A 15,932-nucleotide genomic window follows, 5' to 3' on the forward strand; every position below is an offset into this window, starting at 1 on the left:
TTCAGTCATCCAAAGTCACCTAAGTGAGTATGCAGCCTGAACAGACACTGCCCTTCCTTGAATTTAGCCAGAACTGACCTGTACACGGTAGATGAAAAACCAGGACACAGTGGCTTTGGGGGATGGGAGGAGTCAGGGTCCGGCCCAGCCCAGACCTCCCCGTGTCCAATTTCTCTGTGTCAGCTGTGGCGCTCAGCTGTCCACTTTCCTCCAGCCCTGTCATTTCAGCTCTGACACCAAGGCGAGAGACTAGGAGGTCTACAAATAACGTCTGGGTAGCCGCTGTGAGTACAGAGGGTACTGGGGGGGCTTAGCCCCCAAGGAAGAGGACCAGTCGTCCCCCAGCACCACCATCAAGACCCCAGGGGCTCCCTCTTTCCTCCACAGACTGTGGACTGACTTAGGGAATCCCAAACGTAAGTTGCCTCTTCATCCCCCGTCCATTTCCAGCACTGCTCCCCGCAGCTTCCCCAATCTGTAGTCTATTCAACGTCTTCGTTTCTCTCTTGCCTGTGAGTAGTTAGGGTTTTAGGAGTGAAATTATTACTCTACTCCAGGACAAGAGCTAGGATTGGAGGGTGGGGTGGGGGTGGGGTCAAGGGAATGGAGTAGTAAGGGAAGGAAAGGCTCATATTACTCTGAAAACTTAAAATAGCTGAGGACTGAGGCAGGCTGGGAACTAGGCCCTGGGCCCCAGGGACTCAAGAAAGGGGTAGGGGAGAGCACATGTCCCCAGCCCATCCCTCCAGGCATGCTTCTGGACCCACCCATTAAGCCTCTTGAAGAAAGGGGGTTCTGGGAAGATGTGTGTCATATCTCGGTTGCCCACAGATTCCCAGGAGAAACAAACTGTAGGAAAATCCCTGAACCATGCAGCTTTGAGCACCGTGTTGGGGCTATAAATTCAGGTTGCGCCTCTGGGTGGAAAGGATGGGTATCTAGTTGTTTGAGGAACTGGCGGGGAAAGTCTTTTGTCTGTTGCACTTTTCTCTGGACCTCCATGGAATCTTTCTGTTCATAAGTCTGTCAAAGGATTTCTGTTTAACCAAAGTCCTCCCAAAGTCTCCCTTTCAAGGACCCCCCCCCCCCCCTACAGTGAGGGACAGGAATTAGGAAAGGAAGAATGGCAGTCAGGGATCAGATTCCATAGTGGGTCCAACCTCTTGCAGGATGACAGAAAAGGAGGTGCTGGAGTCCCCCAAGCCCTCCTCCCCAGCAGAGACTCGGCAAAGTGGGGTGAGTCTGGGCCTCCGACCACTGGGTGCGGGAAGCTGGGAACCCACTGCAGCCCTTGAAGAATGCTTGAATTGATCTCACTTGTTCATGACTCCTTTATTGGCAGAACGCCAGCCAGCACCTACAGCCCCCAGTACTCCTGATCCTGGGGTGTGCCCCCTTGCGCAAGCTAGAAAAATGCTTAGCTTCAGCCTTACCTGCTCTAGAGAGCATGACAGTTCTTTTAACTTTGGGTTTCCTCCCCTCCCCACTCCCCTGCCTCCCTCAGCTACAGCGGCTGAAGCAGTTATTCAGGAAGGAGTCTCCTGGGACGAAGGAGATGGAGCTTCCCCCAGAGCCCCAGGCCAATGGGGAGGCAGTGGGAGCTGGGGGTGGGCCCATCTACTACATCTATGAGGAAGAGGAAGAAGAAGAGGAGGAGGAGGAGGAACCACCCCCAGAACCTCCTAAGCTTGTCAATGATAAGCCTCACAAATTCAAAGATCACTTCTTCAAGAAGCCCAAGTTCTGTGATGTCTGTGCCCGGATGATTGTGCGTGAGTCACGAAGGGAAGCAGAGAGAGCGTGATGTGGAAGGCAGGAGGCGGGGGAAAGGGCTCAGGAGAGGAGCGTGTAGCTGACAGGCTATGGCAAGAGGTGGCTTGAGGAAAACACATTAGAGACTGAGAGTGTCGGGTCCTAGACAGAAAAGGGACCTGAGAGCTAGAGTAGCAGCGCTGGTACAAAGGGAAGGGGAGATCAGGAACCTCACCCACATGTTCTTCCCTCTCCCAAGTCAACAACAAATTTGGGCTTCGCTGTAAGAACTGCAAAACTAACATCCACGAACACTGTCAGTCCTATGTGGAGATGCAAAGATGCTTCGGCAAGATCGTGAGTAGGCTCTGGGGAGCGAGGAAGCGGAAGGGAGGGGACATATTGCCAGCTCCCCCCTTCTAGTCCCTCCCAAGTCGTCATATCCATTTCCCTACTTTTTCTTTCTCAGCCCATCTCTTATTCTTTTTTTTATTTTTTTTTTTTTATTTTAAAAATTTTTTTTTCAACGTTTATTTATTTTTGGGACAGAGAGAGACAGAGCATGAACGGGGGAGGGGCAGAGAGAGAGGGAGACACAGAATCGGAAACAGGCTCCAGGCTCTGAGCCATCAGCCCAGAGCCCGACGCGGGGCTCGAACTCACGGACCGCGAGATCGTGACCTGGCTGAAGTCGGACGCTTAACCGACTACGCCACCCAGGCGCCCCAGCCCATCTCTTATTCTAAGAAGAAGTTGCACTCATGGGAGAGATGGGGTTCTGGGCCCTACTTTGCTGTCTCTAATGCTTTCTCCCATCCCATCCTACAGCCCCCTGGTTTTCATCGGGCCTATAGCTCCCCACTCTACAGCAACCAGCAGTACGCTTGTGTCAAAGATCTCTGTAAGTGCTTCAGGGGGACCCAAGGGAAAGGGGAAGCCTAGAGGTGGTCCCAGCACCACCTCTAGATTTGGAAGCCAAATTCTGAAACAGAAAGAGTCTACTTCCCATGGTTCTTTCTCAACCTAATATTTTAGCCATCTTGAATAGAGCCCATATTCCTGTGCTAGAGCCGAGAGAGAGGAGATTAAGCTAGGGCTCCACACAGCTAGCAGGAGACAAAGCCAAGACTGATACCTTCATCTGCCTAGCTGCAAAATTGGTGCTCTTCATATGTAAAGCCATTTCTAAGCAAGAACAAGGATTCTGGACCATCCTCATCCTTGTTACAGAATAATACCAGTCTCAGGGCTAGACCAAGAGCTGTGGGCATCCTGGGCAGATTCATAACTTGGCAACTCTTACAAACATATTCGTTGACAATTTACTCAACATTTATTTGGAGGAGAGGCTGAACTGTGTGAGGAGCATGGGTGGAAAAAAGAAGAACCCACTGGTGGCAGCACCCCAGCTTGCACATGCCACTCAGCGGAACAAAAGCCAGCACTTAAAGGACCACTCTCCTTAGAAGGAGAATAGTAATTGTGAGCATTCCCCAGCTCCCAAGCAACTTGTTAGCAAAGTTGTCTTTCCATCATCATAGAATGCTCTGCCCGGAAGGAGTGCTGGTAAGTATTTTTCTCCATCACATTACATTTCCAGTGATGTTTTTAGAGCGCTTTATAGATTGATGACCTAGGTATGCCCAGCTGGCCCTTCCCTAATCCTACACGCACGCACACGTGCACACACGTATCTCTATGCTCCATCCCGCCTCTCCCTTACCTAGGAGGTCTCTCTTTCCTCCAAGCCTTTCTCTGCTTCCCCAGTAATGGCTTCATTCTTCCCCTCCTACTAGCTGCTGCCAATCACAATGATCCTGTGTTTGAAACCCTGCGCACTGGGGTGATCATGGCAAACAAGGAACGGAAGAAGGGACAGGCAGACAAGAAAAATGTGAGCACCATACCTTCCTCCTGAGGTCCCCTCAAGAGATTCCATGGAACAGGTCCTGTCTCCTCTCTGGAAAGCCAACAGAAGCTAGGGATTCTCTTCCCCTAAAATTGCAACAAATTTTTTGCATCCAATCTTAGAGGGCCTCTGGTTAAGAACTGCCATAGTGTGTATGTTCTTCAGAAACTCCCTTCTGAAACTATCAGATTAAGCACCAGAACCAACTGAAGGCTAGGCCCCAGGCTCCTAGCATTGCTGGACAACAGAGGCAAGAGCTATGCTTTTTGGATTTGGGGAAGAAAACTTATCATGCCAAGTAATCAGAATTCTAGAGCCGTGAAGGGTCCATGAAAATCCACGAAGAGTCCATGAACATCCTCTTGCCTGACTCATTTATCTTATAGTTGAGGAAACTGATGCTCAAGACCAGTGGCCAAAAGCAACTTCATTTCCTTCGGTAATAGGATTACTAGACTGGTAATGCCGTAGACTTGCCTTGAGTCTGCCAAAGAATTTGTTAGCATATCCTTGTATCTTTCTGGACAACCAGGATGGACTGATGTGGATAGCAGTTAGATGGGGTCTTAAAACTGGATGAATGACGATGCCCAAAGGATCTAGGTCCTTTAGGGAGTGTCTGGCTAGAGGGAGATTTCTGATACCTTATCAGCATGATTTGGTCCTCAGTCCTCACCTGTGGGTATTTTTCTCACTGATGCAAATGGTATTATCCCTTAAGTTTGTGGGAAACCTAGGAGGGAAAACTTATATGCTGAACAGTATATTTTAAAATCTTACTAGAAGAAAAGCACAAAACCAATAATTTGAAATTTTGTCAGGAAAAATGCACATGTCTGTTGTTGGATCAAAAAAAAAAAAAATCAACTGCACAAAAACAGAACTAGGGATTAGCCTCAGAGTAGTTGATATGGAGGTTGGGTGTAAGTTAGAGATTTCTGTGGAATGAACTATGACTTACAAGGCACTAGCAATATGATTTGACTGCTTCCAGAAAGGCAAGCACACTCAGGTTCTCTTAAGGGAATTAGAAAAACTGCTGCCCATTTTTCTCTTACACACTGGAGTATTTTTAGGAGCGGACATTGTAGTAAAAAACCTGGAATCAGGATCATGGGGGAGGGGGTGATTTGAAGGAACTGATTAGAGAAGAAAATGCAGGAAGTACTTACCAGCTACCCTCAGACCTTTAAGGGGACTATGTTTGTTCCATATTGCTCCAGAGGCCAAATCAGTACCAATGTACTAAAAGTTCAGGGAGATTGACATAGCTTTAATTTAGGGAATTGCCCTCAAATTGCATGAACTTACTTTGTAAGGTAGTGAGCTCCTTGTCATTAGCTACATTCAAGCACAAGGTGGATGGTCCACCTGCCAGAAAGTTTTCAGGAAGCCTGGGCATTAGGCTGGTGGTTGAACCAGGTATTTCCTTCCAAGGCTCCTTCCAAGCCTGAGATGCTGTTATGCTATAGTTCTCTGGCCTGGCTGGAGAGCCAGGGCAAGCATGGGTTCCCAAGAGAGCATCTTCCTAACTCTGGTACCCCCTCCAGCCTCTAGCAGCCATGATGGAAGAGGAGCCAGAGTCTGCCAGACCAGAGGGAGGCAAACCCCAGGATGGTGAGTGTCACCCACCTCCATCCATAGAGATGGAGTAGGGTCAGGGACTTGGCTGGGTAACAGGGGATGGAGGGCCAAAGGGCATGGCAGATTTGGAGATAAAAGAGGCTCTGCACGGAGCACCTGGATGGCTCAGTTGGCTAAGGGTCCAACTTTGGCTCAGGTCATGATCTCGTGGTTCGTGGGTTTGACAGTGCAGAGCCTACTTGGGATTCTCTCTCTCTCTCTGTGCCGCCCCCCCACACTCAATAAATAAACTTAATTTTTTTTAATTAAAAAAAAGAGGTTCTGCAACAGAAGGGTAAAAGAATGAGGGTTACCCTCCAGGAACTAGAGACAATTTTGGTGTTTCCCATCCCAGGAAACCCTGAAGGGGATAAGAAGGCTGAAAAGAAGACACCTGATGACAAAGTGAGACTCCTTTTTCCCTGCAGGAACCCCAGTCCTCTCCCCAACCCAGGTCTGACACCACTCATGGTCTCCACAGAAGTTCACACTTACTCCATGGGTTCCCATCACCCTTAACCTGCCTTCACCATGCACGCGCGTGCGCACGCACGCACACACACCCACACACCCCAGAATCCTCTCAGTTCAAGGAGGTGGAAGAGAGTTGGAATGTAGTGTGTCTGCACAATGCCCCTGCCTTGGACTCCTGCCCCTCAGTGTGGGAGAGAGGAGCCCAGAGACTCATCACCTCCTTTCACCCCCAGCACAAGCAGCCTGGCTTCCAGCAGTCTCATTACTTTGTGGCTCTCTATCGGTTCAAAGCCCTGGAGAAGGACGATCTGGATTTCCCGTGAGAGGCCTTAGACTGGGACAGGGGGTGGGGTGGGGGGGCGGGGATAGGGGTGGGAGTACTGAGAGTGGAGAGGGGAGAGTTCATCTCCTTATGGGAAAGGAAAGGGGGTATCAGGGGCTTAGAGCCTGTTGGGGCTGGACCGGAGCCAGATATATAAGTAAGCTCCCTAACTCTCAGAGGCCTCTCCCTTCCTCTTCCAGGCCTGGAGAGAAGATCACAGTCATTGATGACTCCAATGAGGAATGGTGGCGGGTAAGAGAAATGGCAGAGGCTAGAGTGGGACATGGGTTGAGTTTAGAATCTGAGATTGAGAGACTGATTCTCCCTCCCGTCTCCTCCAGGGGAAAATAGGGGAAAAGGTTGGATTTTTCCCTCCAAACTTCATCATTCGGGTCCGGTCTGGAGAGCGTGTGCACCGCGTAACGAGATCCTTCGTGGGAAACCGCGAAATAGGGCAGATCACTCTCAAGAAGGACCAGGTAGCTCTGGTGCCCCATCCAACCTCAGGCCCCAAGATTCCTCGGCAAACCACACTCCTTGCAGATCTTAACCCGTTAACGGGGCTAGGATAGGCCTTCATAAATCCGGGCTCCCCTGCTCTCCTCTTCTACCTTTTCCCTTGATTCCTCTCCTCTCTAAACCTTTAATACTTCAGATAGTGGTGCAGAAAGGAGATGAAGCCGGCGGCTACGTCAAGGTCTACACCGGCCGCAAGGTGGGGCTGTTCCCCACCGACTTCCTGGAGGAGATTTAGGCGTGCAGGCGCCTGCTGACCGAAGATACCCATGCCCCATTCTGGGCAGGCCCAGTGGAGGCTGGGGAGGAAAGGGGCGAAAGCAACTATGCTGGAAGGGGGGAGGGGTGGGAAGGCCCGCCAGAGCGTGAAGGGCCTTCTGGGAAGGGACTGGTTCCCGCCCCCTCTCTCCCCCGGCCTAGGGCCTTGGATACCTGGTACCCAGAACGGCCTCACCTGCAACTCCTCAGGCCCAGCCGTTGAGAGCTGGAAAAAGAACGCGTCTCCACTAGGAGGCGCCCTGGGGGTGTGGGAGGCGAACTGTCGAATGTTGCGAATGTATTAAAGTTTTGAAAAAAGTTAGAAAAGTTTGTTCTTTAACTGGGGGCTGAGGGGAGAGGGAGGAGAGGACCTACGAAGCGTTGGAGAATCCTCCCCAGCTGTCTCACCTCACTATCATCGGGTAACCCGACATCCACCTGGGCTGAGGCTGGTGGGAGGTGGGGAGACAGGTGCGTCCGCCAGGCGAGGCCTCTGTTGTCAGCGAAGAAAGGGGAGCCGGACTAGAGTCACCACCCCCGCGTCCTGGCGGCTAGGAGAAAGATCTGGCTGCAGGGTAGGTCCCCCTACCTCTAGGCGAGTTAGCCGCGGGCAGCCCCCCTCACATTTCGGAACCTGGCTCAGTGCCGAGCTAGGCCGCCAGGGGGCGATGCAAGATCTTGGTTGGAGAGCAAGGGACTGGGCGGGGGAAGGGGGGCGGAAGGAGAGAACCTGAGACACCGTGCCGGAGACCCTGGGCCTGGGAGGGGGTGGGGTGCGTGCCGTCTCCATGACAACACTTCCTCAAGTCCTCTGGGAACCCAGCGAGCGAGGCCGGGGGGGGGGGGGGCCTAACCCCTCCCGCGCGGCCCCCGCCCCAGCCCTTTGCGACAGGTACCGAGTGAGAGGGCGCGGGGCAGACAGCAAACCGGCTCACGCGGGGACCCCCCCTGCGGCGCGCCGTATGCAAATGTTATTGTTTGCATATGCAAATATGCAAATGTGCCGGCCCCGGTCAGGGTGGCAGGTGGCGGGGAGCGGGAAGGTGTGGGGAAGGGAGCTGAAGGATACGAGGAGTTTGGGGACCTGGGAGCGGACCAGTGAGAGGCAGCCTGAGGTGGTCCCTGGAGTAGGGCAGGCCGAGGGTCTGGAGCTCGATGGCGGGTGGGGGAGGGTCAGCCCCGCCAGTCAGGAGATCCTCTTCTGCCCGTTGTCTGCCAGGCCTGAGGTTGGCACCGCCTAGCAAGGTTGGCAGCGGGAGCCCGGGCACCATCTGCTGCTGGCGGGGGGAGGGCAGAGGCTCAGCTGGGCTGGGGAAGAGAAGGGCCCGGGACGGACTCGCCCCCCTTCCTTCCAGAGTGGGGGTAGGGAAGCACATAGGAAAACTCAACGCAGAACCCGGTTCAGTTTCCTGTTCCCTTTGCCCTTGACTGTCCCGGACGCCCGGGGGCGGCAGCGGGGTCATAAAGAAAGACTCAGGCAGCCCCCCCTGTAACCACGCTCGGGCTGGAATAAAAGCAGATCTCAGGCATCCGCCTCCAACACCACACACAGATCAAGCCTTTTGCCCCCATCCCTCCTCGGGATACGCCTACCAAGAAAGGCGTGGTGGAAGGGGTGGGGGGGCGGGTTAGTCGGAGGTCCCGGTGCTGGGAGGCTAGGTCTCGGGTCGTATCTCTTTATCAAGAGATATGAGCGACTCAAACCCAGATCCCCCGAAATCCTCGAGAGGGCCCCCCCCCCCCCACAATGCTGAAGCAAAACCAATTTACTGGCTCATTGGGCGGCGATGCTGGTGTGGGGGTGCCGAGAAGCAGAGAGAGCTGCTGTTCTCCCCCCTCTACACTCGGGGGCACCCCCTCCCCCGCCTCGTGGAGTCGGCAGCTGTCCCTAATTAGAGCGGCGGTTTAATTGGATTTATCAGCAGTTAATAGGAAATTAAGCAAAGGGCCCGAGAGAGGGAGGGCGGGAGAGGCGGGGAGGCCGGCTGTGCCAAGCTCGAAGGACGGGTTCTTGGGGTGCCAGGGGTGGGGACATAGGCCCAGTATCGCGACCGAGCCCCATGATCACACCTTCCCCTCAAGCATTTGCCCGCCGTTGAGCCCAGGCCTGCCAGCGTATAGTAGGACTCATATGAGGGAGGCGGAAGCGACAGCGACCCTCTGTGAGCCCACACACCCCTCACCCGGCAAACGGCCGCCTAGGTGATGGATGATGTTGCCACACGCAGCAAAGGTCATAAGTCTGGGCCAAGGAACGGACTGAATTGAAAACAGACCGGAGGAGGGGCCGGGTTACCAGGGTCCGGGACACAGCCCACACCCTACTCCGCCGCAGTGCCCCCTGCTCTCGGCAAAGAAAATGCCCCTTACAGTGGGAAGATTGGGCAGTACCGGGGAATGAGGGGGAATACAGAGTGACCCTCTTTTCCACGCCTGCCTCGCGGCTGTGTGGGGCATCCTGGGAGTCCCTATGTCCTTCTGTTGCTCCCCCTCCTCTCCCCAAGTACTGGGGTTGGGACTGGCTGGATTGGCTGTTGTCAGAGTGGCCCAAGGTGTGCACCACCCACCCTAGGGGCCAAGGAAGGAAACTAGCAGTCAGTCAAGCAGGGGAGCAGGGTCCACAGCCCCGGGCGCTTCCTGTAACCAACACCTCATTAGGTGGCTAGGCTAACAAGGCCTGCTCCTGGGACTCCAGCGACCTCTCTGCCATACTCTTCCATGGGAGGGCACAGACAGCAGCTCCTGTATATGTGTGGGTGGGAACCTCTGAATGTGTGGGGGTTGGTAGTGGTCTGTGTCCCTGGAGATTATGGGTGTTTATGCCTCTGGTGTGTGTGTGTGTGCACGTGCCTGTGACCCGAGCATGTGAGGTGTGTATATCAGAGCACGAGGTGTAGCGTATGTTGTTGGTATGTGTGCCCCTGGTGTGTGTCCGTGGCCCTAAGTATGTATTTGTCAGTCTTGTCCCTGTTCTGCTCCCACTCAACCTCTATAATTTTTGTCTGGCTTAGCCCCTGGGTGTCTAGGTGTGCATACGTGCTCTGGCATGTCTGTGTGTCTGTGCGATCTTCACGCCTGGGTGTGCCCCGGTGTGGGCATTTCCGCGTGTCTCTGCCTGCAGGACTGTGTATGTGTGAAAATCAGGAAGAGCCACCGGTGAGTGTGTATTGCTCTGGCGTCTCCGCCTGCAGGTGTGTGTATCTCCGTGACTGTGCGTGGGCGTGTGCCTGGGTGTGAGCCGCGCGACAGTGTATTCGAATGACAGTGTGACGCACGCTCGCTCCTGTGTGTGTGTGTGTGTGTGTGTGTGTGTGTGTGTGCGCGCGCGCGCGCCTGGGTGAGTCTCCCACACCCGCCCCTTCCTCTCCCCATTTCTATTCCTCTCTCCTCTCCGGGCGGGCTTGGCTCCGCCGTCCGCATCATCTCCATCCATTATTGAAGAAACAGCCGCGTCCGCTCCAATCACATCAACACCCCCGCCCCCCTCCGTTCCGCTCGCCCCGCGGCCCCTCTGGGTGCTAGGGAGGGGGGAGCCGCGGCGCGGCGGGGGCGCCGGGCAGGAGCGGGCTCCTGACCCTGTGCCCCGAGCCGGGCCAGGCACCGGGACGCCGGGGTCCCCGGCGGAGAGAGCTTTGCATAAACAGATGGCGCGGGCGTCTTTGTCTCGCTCGTTCGCTCGCCGCGCGGCTCCCGGCTCCGCGGCTGTCTGGCTGATGCAATCATGATCATCTCTCGGAGCCTCGGGACCCGGCGCCCTTAATAGCGGCAGAGGGGGTCAGGGGCTCCGGGGCTCCCGAGCAGATGCTGGGCCCTGTGTCTTCCCTCCCCGGGCGCCCCTTCCACGCCCCACAGCTGCAGAGGGAAGACAGGAGGCCGCGCAGAGGTGACGGGCATGTGGAGGTGACCGGGAAGTGGACCCCGGGCAGTGCCCTGAGGTGTCCCCAGGCTGTCTCGTTGGACTGCTGCAGCCCCCCAGGGGCAGCAAGCCAGAGAATAGTAATAGAACTGGGGGGATGGGAAAGGGGAGAAAGAGAGACAGAGACAGACAGGCATTTGTAAAGAGAGATGCAGAGGGTAGAGAGATGTAGAGGGAAGGAGAGACAAACACAGAGAGACACAGAAACAGATGCAGAAGGACAAAGCCTGGTAGAGAGAGCTGCGAAGGGAGAGACAGACAGACACAGCCAGAATGATAAGGAACAGACAGACATACACAGAGACAGACACAGAGAGACAGAGTTAGGGCCTGAAGCATAAAGAGGCAGAAAGAAGGGCAGTCAGAGACTGGGGTAGGCAGGGTCAGAAGGCAGAGGGTCTGGAGCGGACCAGCTGCGCAAGAGGGACCAGCCTGAACCCGTGGTGCCACCCATAGCTGGCGAGGTGGGAGATGGACCCTTCCCTCTCCGCACCTGCCCCTGGCCCCGCCTCACACCAGAAGAGGGGAGACTGCGGGACCCAGTGCCTTGGCAGCTGGAGTAGCAGGAGCCGCAGGCGGGACGTGGACGGACACTCCAGGCACTGACTTAACCTGCCCGAAATTGGTGGGGCGCAGAGCCTGCGCGACCCGATAGGGGGCGCCCGAGGCACCTCCCCTGAGAGCTTGGGAGCAGCTCAACCTCCAGGGGGCGCCCCGCGCCCTTAACCCCAGCAGCCAGCTCGCTCCGCCCAGCCTAGCTGCTTTTGACAAGCGGTGCAGCCAGCCAGCGGATTAGTGTCCTGGCGCGATTTCGCGTTCAGAACCTGGTCCCCACGGGACCCCGCACGCCCCAGGCCACGCCTAATCCGCAGCTAATGACTTCTGCGGTTCCTCACCCGGCTCGATCAGCATGGCCTGAGTCCTTCTGATGGGAAAGTGCGGGAAGGTGGGGAGACAAGGGATCCGGAACTCACGGAGTTCTGAGTCCCAGCTCGGCGCACAGATCACGATCCAGAAATGGGAGGGGGCTAAGAAGTAGGGTCTCAGACCAGGGGTCAGAGACTGGCACCAGAAACGGGTGCAGGGTCAAAGAGCCCTGGCAGGGCCAGAGCAGAAGCAATAATAAGGTAATAAGGCGCTTGGAAAGTGGGGGTGGAGGCCCACGGCAGGAGGAACAGCGGCGTGTCTAGGAAAGCGGCGGGGCAGAGAGTTCAGAACGCGCTAGACTCTGGTCACCAAAACTCGCAAGAAATGGTGCGGGAGCGTGGGTGAGGCCCCGAGAAGCAAAGGGGCGTGGCGCAGGGGCTGGACGTCCCTGTTGGCGTCCTGGCGCCCCAGCTGTGCCACACAGAGACAGATGTACAGCCCAGATGTGCTGCCCCTGGAGATCGAGCTCCAGGATTGATTTTTAGTCCCGGACACTGGAGGGCTGGGGGGCACGAGTGACAGGACACTCCACTCCCTGGCCCGGCCCTGGAGGTGCGGGTGCTCTGGGAGGGCCAGGCTCTGTGCTGCTCCAGGTTCTGACATCCCGTCAGTCCCCCTCCTCCGCGCCCCCCCAACACACATCGCAGCGAGTCTCTGTCTCTTTGTTCTCGCCGTGTCTCTGACACTTTATCTCATTATCCGCCGGAGGGAGGCGGAGAGCCGGGGACCCCGCAGCCTAATTACAGCCGCGCTTGTCAGCGCAGGGGGCGGGGGAGGTATCAGCGCCGGGAAAGGGAGGGGGCCCCCAGGAAGGGTCGCTTCCTTCCCTGTACCCCACCCCCCAGAGGTGGGTGCACAACTCGCCCCTGTCCAGAGCCCTGGAGGGGAGAAGGGCTCTGGAGGGGAGAAGTCGGGGAGCTCTGCCGGATTTGGCTGCGGGGCGGGAGGGAGGTGGGTGGGAGGATGGAAGTTAGCTTGGCAGTGAGGAGAGGTGGTTAGGACTAGGCGCCTGTGTCCCTACGACCCCAACTCCCCAAAGACGGTGGCAGTGAGCTTTGCCACCCTAACAGCCTAGCGGATAGCTAAGTTGGCTGCAGAAAGGGAGGCTCTGCACTTCCATCTGTGTGTCTTGTTCTCTTTCCTCCTTCACCCATCTTTTCTGTCTCCCCTTGACTATTTCCCTCACCCCATTTTCTTCCTATCACAGCCAGAGCAGAGAGTGGACTCCTTGGGTGGCTCCGACTTGGCCCCTACTGGAGGTAGGCAGAGCAAGTCTATCAACCAACACCCCCCCCCCCACACACACACACACACGTCAAACTTTGAAAACTGACTTATTCTATCCTGAGCAAGGTTTAAACACTCTCCTGGCCTCCAAACGCTATTCCAGGCCAACCACAACACAACTAGGAGAACTACCCAGAACTAGAGGAGGTGGGACTGCTTTAGTGCTGTGGGTCTGTCCGTCCCTCTCCTCCTCCCACTACACTGTGGAGGGAGACAGAACTAGGGCCTTCGGGATCTGCTAGCTCTAGGGGTGTCAGAGAGGTGCTTCAGATGCCCTCACTGGCCCCTGGCCCCTCCTGCCCCACCCCCACCCCAGGAACACTCCACCCCCTGCCCTCCGCTTGCAAGTCTGCCTGACTCCCTGTCCCATGGTGAGTCCCTCTTCCCTCCTCCGGGTCCTCCCTCAGTCTCTTGGCCAAAGCCTGTTAAGTGTCTCTCTCAGACCAGCCCCAGGTCCCGGGGATGAGGGTATCCTCTGCCGCCAGGGTGCGGGCATCTGGAGGAGTGGAGGAGCAGAAAGCCCTCTGCTCCCCAAGAGTTCTCCAGCTCTGAGCCCGGAACTGCGGGAGGAAGAAGAGATGAGTGGGGGCGGGGTGAGTCTGCCGGAGCGGGCCGTGCAGGGCTGGGCTGACCCCTCCCCAGCCGGGGGCGGGACCCCAAGAGGAGTGAGGGAGCAGAGCCGCTGGGGAACATCTGACACAGGAGAGGCGATATGGCGGGAACGAGTGTCGGGGCCCGCTTCTACCGGCAGATCAAGAGACATCCCGCGGTGAGTTGGGTCCTCGGAGCCACTGTAACTAACTCCTAATTCTCTCGCTTCCCTGGCGGCCCCTAAATCTCCCTCTTGCCCGGTTCCCCCATTGCTCCTAAGCTTTTTCCAGCGTGCCCTCAATCTAGCCTGGCAATATGCCCCGTGTCTCTTGAATCCACCTCGGAGCGGCTCGCCGTGGGGTGAGGGAGACGAAGGCTGGAAATGTGCTGTGGAAGGTTCCAGGTCCCCTCTCCCAGAAGGGAGGGAGCGCCAGACCCGGGTGGGGGTGGGGACGGGTGCTGGCTGAGAAGGTCGTTAAGAGGCGACTGGGACTGCGGGGAGAGGGGCTGACCCTGAAAGCGCCCTCCGTCTTCTCCGCAGCTCATCCCGATGATCGGCTTCATTGGTCTGGGAATGGGCAGCGCTGCGCTGTACTTGCTGAGACTCGCCCTGCGCAGCCCCGACGTCTGGTAAAGGCCGGATCTGGGACGCGAGCAGGGGGCCTGGGTGCGGCAAGATAGGGTAGGAAGGCAAGGGCCTCTCGGGAACAGTGCGAATGGGCAGTCCCAGCAGGGATTCCCAGGCAGCGCACCTGCGTCCGCACCGCCAGGCAACTCCGGGCTGGAGCCCGCTCCTGGCCTGGGAGGCCCCGGCCTTCCCTCCCACCCACCCGACCACTCACTCCTCGGGGCCCCAGACTCGACCCGCTTTGGGCTGCGGAACCCGCACAGCTCCCGGCCCGGTTGCCATGGTGACGCGCTGGCCGGCGGGAGGCCTTTGGGTACCTCCACCTCCCCGCCTGAGTGCTGGGGGTGTGGCCGGGCGAGCTGCTAGGGGCGCCTTCCGGGCTAGGGTGGCACAGAGACTCAAAGCCCCACCAAAGGCGGCGGGGGTGGGGAGTGGGGGGCTCCTCAGGAGCACCTACAGCGTTATCGGTATTTGAGGCACATCACTGAAACCTCAGCCCTCTCAGGATATCTGCCTGATTCCCACCGCTCTGCTCTGGGGGATGGGGGGGGGTGGTAACCTGGGGTGGCAAGGAGCAGGGGGGAGGCCCTTGGGCTGGGTTGTCAGTCCGTCACCTGGCCCCATACTGACAGTGGTGACAGCCTTCTTGTTTCACTCTTCAGCACCTGCTAACTTGCCCCCTCCTCTGTCAGTCTCTGGGACATGGGGCCCCCAGGGGAGGACGGGGGTGCTGAGGTGGGGGCAGAGACCCTGTGTGTCACCTCAGGCATCAGAGTCCCAGCTTCCAGAGAGGAAACTCTGACCATCCCCCTCCCTCTCTGTAGCTGGGACAGAAAGAACAACCCGGAGCCCTGGAACCGCCTGAGCCCCAATGACCAATACAAGGTATCTCCCGGTGGCTCTAGGGTTTCCCCTCCATCCATCCTCGGTCCCAGGACCACCCTCCCCACCCCAGGCCACAAAGGGAGGCCTGGGGCACTCACTGCCCCTTTCCCTCCTATAGTTTCTTGCAGTTTCCACCGACTATAAGAAGCTGAAGAAGGACCGGCCGGACTTTTGAGCTCTCTAGGATGCGAGGTAGAAGTAAACCACCGTCAGCCAGTCAGCCAGCCGACTCATTTCTTCCACTCTCTGCCCCCTGCCCCCAGGGCGCCACTCTAGCCACCCCGTCCAGCTGCTGCTTACACAGGCTTCGTTCCCACAGGAGGGGAGGCAGCTCCCCACCCCCTTCCCTTGCTCCCAGCAGCGGAAGCGCCTCTGACCCTCAGATGGAATCCCACGAGGGGGAGGAGTTACACTGCGGGTTGACCCAAAAGGCTCAAGCCAGCCCCTCTGCCCCCCTACCCAGCCCTTGCAGGGTGTGGCTCAGGCTACGTGTTGAGCGTGGCCAACGTGAGCCAAGAGCAAGCGGAGGCCTCTCGGTGCCAAGTGACGTGGCGGGCCCCACGTTAGCCCAGGCGCCCGGCGCCAGCGCAGGGGCGGCGCTGCTCTGGCTCGACCGGGCTCGTTGCCTGCCGCCCAGCCAGGCCTGCACGAGGCACCTCCTCGCTCCTCCTTGTGCCCAAGCCCGCTGCCTCCCGCGCCAACAGGCATCCCCTCCTGCCGCCTCGCACCTGGGCCTCCCCCTGCCATTCTGCCCCTCCCTTGCTCCCCTCGGTCCCCTGGGATCAAACAGAAGCAGCCGTGGGCAAAATACAATTTCATTTAACAAATTGAATTTGCTGCGCCT

The 15,932-nt window shown here is 57.2% G+C and overlaps 2 protein-coding genes across 3 annotated transcripts; both read left to right on the forward strand.

Moving 5' to 3' along the window:
* The first annotated feature begins 191 nt into the window (after nucleotides 1–191).
* STAC3 (SH3 and cysteine rich domain 3) lies at nucleotides 192–7,181 on the forward strand. Of its 2 annotated transcripts, XM_025926949.2 has the most exons (12): nucleotides 192–416; nucleotides 1,170–1,236; nucleotides 1,505–1,772; nucleotides 2,012–2,109; nucleotides 2,581–2,653; nucleotides 3,549–3,646; nucleotides 5,212–5,278; nucleotides 5,640–5,689; nucleotides 5,992–6,077; nucleotides 6,281–6,332; nucleotides 6,422–6,559; nucleotides 6,736–7,181. In XM_025926949.2, the coding sequence occupies exons 2-12, from the start codon at nucleotides 1,171–1,173 to the stop codon at nucleotides 6,832–6,834; spliced, it is 1,095 nt and encodes a 364-aa protein (XP_025782734.2). In that variant the 5' UTR covers nucleotides 192–416; nucleotide 1,170; the 3' UTR covers nucleotides 6,835–7,181. The 2 variants fall into 2 exon arrangements, with proteins under 2 accessions (XP_025782734.2, XP_086569154.1); XM_086713028.1 differs by lacking the exons at nucleotides 192–416; nucleotides 1,170–1,236; nucleotides 1,505–1,772; nucleotides 2,012–2,109; nucleotides 2,581–2,653 and adding an exon at nucleotides 2,675–3,318.
* A 6,358-nt stretch (nucleotides 7,182–13,539) lies between these two features.
* Nucleotides 13,540–15,920, forward strand: COXFA4L2 (cytochrome c oxidase hypoxia associated subunit FA4L2). The gene is made up of 4 exons (XM_086713030.1): nucleotides 13,540–13,753; nucleotides 14,117–14,205; nucleotides 15,028–15,088; nucleotides 15,207–15,920. The coding sequence occupies exons 1-4, from the start codon at nucleotides 13,697–13,699 to the stop codon at nucleotides 15,261–15,263; spliced, it is 264 nt and encodes an 87-aa protein (XP_086569156.1). The 5' UTR covers nucleotides 13,540–13,696; the 3' UTR covers nucleotides 15,264–15,920.
* The last annotated feature ends 12 nt before the right edge of the window (nucleotides 15,921–15,932 follow it).

The sequence above is a fragment of the Puma concolor genome, chromosome B4, assembly GCF_028749965.1.
Source record: "Puma concolor isolate L17-30 chromosome B4, mPumCon1.1.hap2, whole genome shotgun sequence".
In the NCBI taxonomy this organism is placed as follows: Eukaryota; Metazoa; Chordata; class Mammalia; order Carnivora; family Felidae; genus Puma; species Puma concolor.